The 9891-nt window shown below is 44.9% G+C and overlaps 1 protein-coding gene across 1 annotated transcript in view; it reads left to right on the top strand.

The window, feature by feature from the left end:
* LOC109487223 (tenascin-R-like) overlaps positions 1-9891 on the top strand; it is a 49793-nt gene that overhangs the window by 5871 nt on the left and 34031 nt on the right. The window contains exon 6 of the mRNA XM_019791207.1: positions 150-299. Within this exon, the coding sequence (XP_019646766.1) occupies positions 150-299 (150 nt within the window). The remainder of the gene's footprint in view (positions 1-149; positions 300-9891) is intronic.

Here is a 9891-nt window from a genome sequence, read left to right as displayed (position 1 = left end):
AAAATTGTGTTTTGCTACTTTGACGTGAATTGTGAATTGATGCATATTTTCTGAATATGTACGTCCATTTAACAGCCACTTTGACCTTCCTGTTAGTCTGTGGTTACAGAATATCCCAAACAAACATATTTTTCATCTGTTTCACCAAGGCTGCGGAGGGAACAGTTTCGGACAGACCTGCAGCTTTCGCTGCCACGCCATGGGTTCTGTGGACGGGTGCCGAGGCCGGCAGCTCTGCGTGCCCGACCCCGTGGGCTGCGTCTGTCCGCCGGGATTCAAGGGCCCACTCTGCTTGCAAAGTAAGTCAACTACTAATTCTTCAACCCAGACAATCTGTATCTGTGTAGCCGGTATAATAGCCCTTCCGCGCAACGCAACAGTTTCGCAGGCACGCGGCGCAGCGACATTACGTGTCATAGCCGTAAATAGGTTTCTGTGCAAACACCCAGGCACAATTGACCGACTGCTGGCGTCACGTTTCCTGGATGCCAGAGGTCATAATTCAGTCAGTATATGCTTGAAGGCCGAAAAACTAACTTATCTCAGGGGAGTCTTTGTATTGGATGGAAAATTTAGAATTAAATGATGCTATTCTGGATGACTTGCAGTACATTTTTCAGGGCAGGATTGAATCTGCTTTTCACAGGCGCTAGCTTGCCCACATGAAATCCTGAAGTCTGAACAACTTGTGTTGTATATGTAAGTTACGGATGTGAACGGTCTCTTATTTCCATCAGATTCACCCTGGGAAGTACTGTCACAGCAAATTTGAACCCTCGCACTTCCCTCACTACTGCCAACTTATATCCTGTTATTGTAAGATGTTCATGACGCTGCATATATATCTGGTGGCCCGCCAACGTTTATTTCCATGCTATTACTTTCCTTCCCATCCCGTTACGCTGTATCTATTAAAAGTTATATAAGAACGGTAATGGCTTTCCATGCCCCGGGTTGGATTACTCTTCATTAAAAGAGCTTTGAGCCGCTTGAACAACTTTCGATTCGCAACGCATGACTCAAAAGTTTTCTCTAATCCTGTTCGGAGACTCTTCGTTTTCGATCAGGTAAAAGTTTCATCAATTTGCGGTTGCTGTTTTCGTTCTTAAGTATGAGGTTTCCCCCGCACCCGCAAGAGTAGTCTCCACCAGACTCCTTTGCAGGCTAACAAGTAGCCAAAATCAGCCCAAAAAGTGGAATATAATTGGCCAGGGGAGTTAGCAAGCAATATCAGGCCAATATGGCCCGTACTACTATGGCCGAAAAACTCCTCTAGCCAATTATATACTACTTTTTACCACGATTTTCTCTTATTTATTCAGCCTACAAAGGAGTCTGCAGGTGGAGACTACGGCAAGAGTAGCCTCCACACCATGCCAAAAAATTGGGTTTTTGGGGGGTCTTCGGGAGCTCTTATGTGCTATTTTCTGATTGCATGTAGACAACATAGCCGGCCTGGTTGAATTACCCCCGTTTTTAGAACTGGGCTAATCAGAGAACAGCCGAAGACCACCAAACCCCCAGTTCTATAAGCCTGCTACGAACTGGGCTAATCAGAAAACAGCCGAAGACCACCAAACCCCCAGTTCTATAAGCCTGCTACGGAGGCTACGGCAAGAGTTAGAACGTTGCGAAAACACGATTATGTTTCCCCTCGGCGGGTAATTTTGTCTCTCAGACTTGGCGGCGCGCTGCCGCCGTCTTGGGGTAAGCGATCCGTGGCGGAGATCAAACTTTGCGGGCCAGACGGCGGCTCGGCCTGTCACGGTCAATGACGCGCCAACCGCAGAGCATCCTAATCTCCAAGCAGAGGTTTGAAGAACTTTTAATCAAAGCACTGCATTGTTGGAAGGAAAAACTGTAACAGTAGTGGGTCGTGGGGTAGCGGCAGAGTGCTCGACTCGGAACCAAGAGGTCCCGGGTTCGATTCCTGACATGCCACCGATCTGGTGCAATTGGGAAAGGCACTTCACACGACTTTCCTCACTTCACACAGTACAGGTGAAAATGAGTATTGTACTGTCCCTGTGTTGGTGGCGGCATTAATATAAGTTGAAAAAAACTTGAATTTGCCGTCTCCACATCTTGTAATTACATGTTTGAATATGAAAAAATGTTGGTACCAAAATACGAGCATTTTGGGGTTGATTGAGAACCTGAAATGAAGGGGTGAACTATGATAACCAAATTGGTGTGGCCTAAGGCCGAGGAAAAAATGTTGTGTTTCCGGTTTTCCAAACGAACATAGCAAAACTCTGCCAACCAAAGCCTTCTTTTTTGATTGAAAGCTGATAAGACTATAAAATTTTCGACTGACTGACATCTGAATTGTAAACTCTTTGAATTCTGAAAACAATTCAATCAAAAAGAAAAAAATACCAACCTACCGACACTAATTTCATTCAGGAATAAAACCGGAAACACATTGTTAATTTTTCTTGGCGTGAATATAACTCTCGCTGCCGCGGGCCGTCTCCCGATCTTTTTATCTTCCTCATTCAATATCACGCCTGGCTGGTTCGCAGTCTTGCCGCCGCCATCTTGATCGCCGTAAACCCCACTAAAGCTCCCGACTGCACCGGCTGCGGTGAAGGTCAATTGGGGAAGTCAGATTATCGCCCAGAGGACAGCAGCTTCTCCAAAGCTGGCCGCTAAGGCTGACTTGTCCCCTGTCGACCGAGTGGGCGGTATTATACCACCAGTTTAGCCGTTTTGCCAGGGGAGTTGCAGAGGGTTTTTATATAACGTCGTGCAGAAAAAGGCTGAGAAGGAAAATATGGAGCAAAATGAAAAGATGAAATATGATTTTAGCAGTAGCAATAGTAGCATGTGTCTAACTGCGCCTGACTTGTCCCCTGTCGACCGAGTGGGCGGTATTATACCACCGGTTTAGCCGCTTTTGCCATGGGAGTTGCAGAAGGTTTTTTTCTTCATAACGTCGTGCAAAAAGACGACCGAATAGAAAAGACGGAATAGAATGAAAGATGGAATAAAATTTTACACCGAAGAGCGCTTGTCCTTAATAGTAGTATGTGTCTAGATGCGGCTTACTTGTCCCTTGTCGACCGAATGGGCGGTATAATACTCTCCAAGCAGAGGTTGTGGGGGAATGATCGTTAGCTTTTTATATATGGCCGTTTTTTTTGTCGCTGCCCCCACCAACGGTGGCCGGCGACCTCCTCTGGCTAATGGATACTGCCTTGCCACCTAAAGGGATCTGCTTGGAGATTACGGTATAATACTCCCACCAGTTTAGCCACGGGAGATGGAAAGATTTTTTATAACGTCTTGCAGAAAAAGGCTGGGAGGAAAATATTGTCCTAAAATATAATTTTTCACAGAATATCACTTGTATGCAATACTATTATGTGTCTAGCCGCACAAATTGTCAGTTTTTAGAATTGCAAATGACGTTTTGCAACGCTGTTAGAAAGGACGACCTTGAAGGAAAAGATTTTTGCAACAAGCAATATACACAGGTCACCCAGGCAGCACGGCTGATGTCGGGTGCCATTTGACATGCAGTTGAACATTCGCATATAAAATAACGCCATACATCAACTTGTCCACAATAATGAATACGTTGTGTCTATTTGGATGGCATGTCAGCCGAAAAGAAAATATACATGCCCAATTTGAGATGTTATTGTTGAGTTAAGCGGCGGAAACTGGATCCCAAGTTCGCGTAATCTGCGCGGTTTTATGCCGAGTTTACTGCAAATAGACCCCCACAGCGTCACGTCTGCCTCACCGCAGCGAAACCGAAAAACGCAAACCCACATTAACAAGAAACATTAAACCATCAGACGGCGGGGTTTTGCGGATTATGTTGGGTTTTGCGCGACGACGGCGAGTCTAGTGGTTATCCAACACGGAGGAGTAAAACTTGACCTGCGAGACGTACCTCAGAACGGGCGGATTTTTACTGACAGGCGGAGATTTGCGCTTATAGAATAAATGGATTTCGATAAAGCCCTGTTGACTGATGATGTAGGAGGAACAGCAAGTTCTGTCGTCACAATAGACTGTGCGGGCGTGGCGAAGGGCGGGGTAGCCTGGTTCTCAGACTGCTTGGGGCGTTTAATTAAGGGGGGGGGGTAGCTGATACGGAATTTTTTTACAAGGGCTAAGGTTCTCTATGTTTTATGTTTATTAGGAACTCCATTAGTAAAAAAAGTCTTCCTGAAGTCCCATACATTACATCATGACAAATACGACATAAGAATTCTACCGTCATTAATTAATAACTACAATATATACAACACTACAAATACGACAACTACACAATAATTACAATGTATTCTCTAATACGACAGAGGGAGTTATACCGCGGAGGAACTTAGTGCCTATCGATACAGCACCACCCCCCACCCCCAACAAGCCCCCCCCCCCGAAAAGAAACCGCCGCTCTATTCACTAGTAGAAACAAAGAATGACCTGCTAGAATACTCGGGTTGGCGTAAAGAAAGATACATTTTGTACCAGTGCAAAAAAGAAGGCCCTATAAAAAGTGTAAAAACACGCCAAAAGTTAGCTAAAACCCAAACCTCTGCTTGGAGAGAATGGAAAAAAATATAAAAACGTCGCTCTATCCGCTCCTAGAAACATACAATGCCCCCTAGAAGTCTGCACATGAGGCTACGGGGAAGGGAAGGATGACAAGGTAACGCTAGGATGCAAAACATCTATGACTGCGCATCCTGCTGGGGTGAAGTCTGCATGCGCCAAATCTAGACGAATGTTCTTTTCTTGGCGTTAAAATTGACGTCTTAGACGGAGCTTAGGCGAGAAGGAGAAATTTGTCATGTTTGATTTCCGATGATGCAAATCATTCTCCGACTCTTCAGTGGAAATCGGAGAGGGAGAAATAAGCATGATGCGCGTATTATTGATGTTTGGTCGGGAACTATATATGAGAATGCCATAAAACAGTATGCAAGTAATATAAGTTATTAACTTGAGTGCAGTGCCACACTGTCCTTGTTATGTTTTTATGTTTTGATGAATAATAAAAAAAAGCAGTATGCACTTCGGTTTTAAGCGTTCTTCACTACTGTTGTGCTATTTAAAACATTAAGCGGGAAAAAAATCGTTCTTGAGTCAATGGACAGGATTTGTGCCTTAGGCTTCGGCAATGAACATAACGTGTGCTACAGCACTACAAGGCATACTTTAGCAGTATGAGCCCACTGACGTAGATTCTTTCATGCGCATTTTACTGCAAAATGCACTAACTAACTAACAAACGTATATTAATACGCATACAATCGAATATATTACGATCGCGTTTACCGGGATTTAAGTATTTTCCGATACTATTTCTAATAAAGCTGCACAGCTTCTCGGCACATAGAATTATAAGAAAACAAGTAACTGATTGCGTTCTTGGATCAGATACAAGCCAATGAAATGTGCGCACAATATATAAAACAACATCACAAGTACTCACAGTACAGATTCCCCCGTATATTACGTTCAGCACTGCCTCCGGGAGCTAGTTATCACAATACGTGCACAGAACGGCTGCGAACTACCTACATGTAACAGTGCTGCTCTTACAAACAAGCTCTGCCATCCGCCATTCTCAGTATAAGGCCACAGCAAGTAATTTTTAAGGGTGACATCCTTCGCAGACTCCAAATCTAGTGCGAGAGAGCGAAAAAACAAGACGGGCTCCAAAAAACAAGATTCCAACAGTTTCAAATTTTGACATCATGACCCTTGTTAAACACGAAATGATACCCATACTGTGCTATGTTTACTGCCAACTACGACAACATCCATTTCTCAATGAATAGAAAAGTTTTTAATCATTGTACAAATGGTTTTGATTCAGTTGGAACATCACATATAAAAGGAATGAAATACATCACTGCATCAAAGTAGTAAAGACAAAACATTAAATCAGAGCCTTGTCTTGTCTCCTCCCTTCATATTTATCTGCCATCCATGTTACGGCATGGCAACAGACATCTTTGTCCATTTTCGGCACGGTGGACACTGTCAGGTCGAGGGCAACAAAATTTATTGTTTTCTACCCCCAAAATCAGGCGAAAATTAATGCGCGCGCTGATGTCATCCATAAAAATTACTTGCTGCTGCCTAAACTGGGACCTAGCCGGGGGTTTTGTATATCAAAAAGGTTGCTCCTTCAGGGGATACCGTAACGACATCCACTCTTACTAAACAATGGCTGCATGAAAATACATACAAGAAACCCTTTGCGATAAATTTTCCCATTTTACCCCGAACCCCAGAGGGTTGGAAGTTGACATTTGGAGATATTGGCTCTCTTCCGTAACCTCCGACCGAGAAGGCGCCAGGAAGTCACATTAGAGATGTAACATTTCTTCGTGCCTTCGAGATTTCTTGCATACATGAATAAAAAGACTACTTTGCAATTCAACTACATTTGAGGCGATGTTTTGCCTATCAGAAAAAAAGTTTTATGTTTTATAGTCTACTTTGGAATGCAATTATATTTGGGGCAAAACTAGAGGTGAACCGCAACACGAATTAGAACATTTTGTCATCTCTGAAGTACTAGTGGGAATGTTGCTATCGTTCTAAATTCCTGAAACATTGACAAATATCTTATTGGATGACTTTTTGTCCTACACTAAAAGCGATGCATTTTCGAGCCCTTTGAGGTAGGTTTTAGCCAATTAACACGAGGGATGGGTATTTTTGTTAACGTAAATCCTACCTTAACGATCTCAACAGAGACCTTGTGATTTGACGATGTCAACAAGAGAGTTAACCTGGAACGGCGTCCTTACGTAGTTATACGTCAGAAAAATATTTCTCTATGTTTGAAGGCGTGGGCGTCAAAATGAAAATTTGTAGACGGTTTCTTTGGTGAGTTTCCAGACGGCATTTACACTATGATACATAAAAAATTTGTACCAAGCAAAAAAAAACTATATATACAGATGAGGTTTAGGAAAGATAAAACTATAGTGATGTGACAGTTCTTTGTTGTATAGGGCTATGGCCCTATGGAGAAAGGACTGCCGGAGCCGCTTTGTCCTAGCCCTGGGAGCACTCACTGCCTGGCTGTTCAGAGACAGAAGGGTTCGGGTTTTACCAATTCTGATTTTGTGATACGAGTGTTGAGCTCAACAGCCTTGTGTGACAACGGTGCATGTTCCTGTGCGTGTTCACTTCCCTCTACTGTCATCCGGCCGCAAGCATTTGGAATCTTGGCAGAGTCAAGTAAACTGATAAGAGTAGACATATAGACTCCACCAGGCCTTCCTTCGGAGTACAGATCGTAGAATTTGGCAAATAACTATATATAGCTATGCAAAGTAATTTGCCAGAAGAGTCAGTCCGTGGGAGGTTAGATGAACTCTACGGTTGCCAAAATCCACTGACCAATTATTCTCCCTATTTGGCTAAGTTTTACTGTTTTTCAACCCACTTTGTCAGAACAGAGTAGACCGACGGAGACTGTGGCGTTGCTTTTTTGCAGTGAATTTGGAGCCTTTTATGGCACATACATGCCCATTTTGCCACTGTTCTGTGTGATTTAAAGTATTTGCGGTTTCTACTAGTGTTGAATCTGCCTACCGTATTGCCGGCCAGACTGTATAACGTCTCGTTCCCCGGGTGCTAACGGCGGTTACTCATGACGTAAATATTCCGCCCATAAAAACCGCTGACAGCGGAAACACGTACAAATGATGCTATCATGTAGCCCGGCCCAGAATAGCCGGCACGGGCGCGCAGTTAAATGGGTACTCGGATGACGCATGGTTTGGGGGAAAGCTCTGACAGAGAAAGACGGATTGCTTTTCTGCACGAAGGACGGCAGTGGCTGAGGTGACTGTTGTATAACCATGAACCATGCTTCATCCTGAACTATGTTAAAGCAAGGTTTAGTTCTGTGTAGTCCACGCGTATCCAGCACCGTGCTGTATCCAGAACCATGCTCATACATGGTTATGGATAGTCCAAGCGTATCCAGAACTGTGTCTTGGGCAACATCTACGTTCGGAGTCGTTCCTGGATACACAGAGACTATCCAGAACCCTAACCCGTTCAGGTCAAGAACTAGATAGACATAGTTCTGGATACAATAGTCCACGCGTATCCAGAACCGTGCCTGAGGCAAAATCTATGTTCCTGGATACGAGGAGACTATCCAGAACCGTGCCTGATCCTAACATTAACCCGTTCAGGTGTAGAACTAGAAAGGCACGGTTCTGGATACAGTATGAGCACAGACACCAAAAGACACAAAATAGCTTTCAACAAGACTGCTGCCGGCAATAGCGAGATGGCTACTGCAGCTAAAGCTGTGGGCGAGAGTATTTCAGGAAACTTTCTAAATTTCTCTAAAAGTCAGTCGGAAGCCGTGACACTGAGCTGGCGTGATTGATAAGCGCAGTCGTCACAGTAGCTGGGTGCTGCCTCTCGCCTCCTAGCCTGGGTGCCAGCCCCTACCGCGAATGAGAGATACTAGTAACCAGGGAAGCCATACACCCCGCCGACCCCGATTTGGTGCCCTGGCTCTAATTATCTAGTTATCTAATCATCTCTCCTATTGGGTCAGTTAGTCCTCACTACTTGTGAGAAATTGAGCTGGTCTCAATCATGATGTTTCTGACTCAGGGAGAAGAGTTGCTGTTACAGTTCTATACCTCTAGCTCTATGCGTAGAAGTGGCCAAATTGGCCTTGCATTGAGCGACACCGTTAAAAAAATATCTCTGCGTCAAGACAAAGGGTTTTGGCCAGCCTGGCCTTGGGCGGCGGGTACTGTAGCAGTAGCGGACATTATGGCTTCTTCCCACAAAAAAAATCTATCGCTTATGAACGCCAGCTTGGGGTTGTGTGGCGCAACGGCGGCGTGCGCGACTCAGAATCAAGAGGTCCCGGGTTCGAGTCCTGACATGCCACCGATCTTGTGCCCTTGGGAAAGGCACTTAACACGACTTTCCTCGCTAGACTCAAGCGAAAATGAGTAATGTCCAGTATTTGTTTCTATGTGCGGGACACAACACCAGCAATAGCTGCCTCTGTTCCGCGTGTATTGCACTGTTCAGGTGCAATGTTGCACTGTTGTAATTTCAATAAATCAAATAAAATCAAATCAACGCCAGCGTCTGGCACCCAGGCTATATTCGCCTCCACATCGAGATGCAGACGGGCCAGGAAGCTAGACGCCAGCCGGCTCATCAGAAGGCCCGCGGGGCCCGCTAGGTAATCACCCCGCATTGTCTTTGGTGGTTTTACAAGTTACTCCGGGATTAACAGACCATTAAACGCTGCGTGCATCCAGCAGGGCCTTTAATGCCTAGGAGAGAATGTTGTGTTTCCCGTTTCCCGACCGACCTAGGCCTTTTTTGTGTGGCCCTATTTTTCGAGCTGATTGACCCTTTTCTGCTCCATGATCTGACACATGAGTGGTGAAACATCGTACAATCGGTTGAAAATGAAATTTTTACTTTGTTAAACAGCATTGTACAAGTCAAACCACTAGAGATCGCCAGAGCCTTCCCACCGATCCTATTTTGTTCAGGACTGAAACAGGAAACAAAACATTTTTCCTAGGCCTTAAAAAAAGTGCAGCCGCCGCCTTGCCGACTCAGATCGCCGGGGTTCGTCTGGAGAACCCGCCGTCTGGGCTGGGAGAACGTCCGGGGAGGCTCCATCAAGCTAGCCTCTACCAGGCACCGCGGATCGCTGAAAAAATAGTAGAAGTTGGCCAAAATAAGGGGATAGTATGCCAGGGGAGTTTGCCGGCCAGAGAGGGTCCAATTTGCGACCCTTTATTATCCCTTTATTTTGGCCAATTTATACTATTTTTCCAACGATCCGCGGTGCCTGGCAGAGACTAGTCGGGAAACAGGAAACACATAGAAAATAGTGGAAGTTGGCCAAAATAA

The sequence above is a fragment of the Branchiostoma belcheri genome, unplaced genomic scaffold, assembly GCF_001625305.1.
Source record: "Branchiostoma belcheri isolate BF01 breed outbred unplaced genomic scaffold, Haploidv18h27 scaffold87, whole genome shotgun sequence".
Lineage (NCBI taxonomy): Eukaryota > Metazoa > Chordata > Leptocardii > Amphioxiformes > Branchiostomatidae > Branchiostoma > Branchiostoma belcheri.
This window is presented reverse-complemented; position numbering and strand designations above follow the sequence as displayed.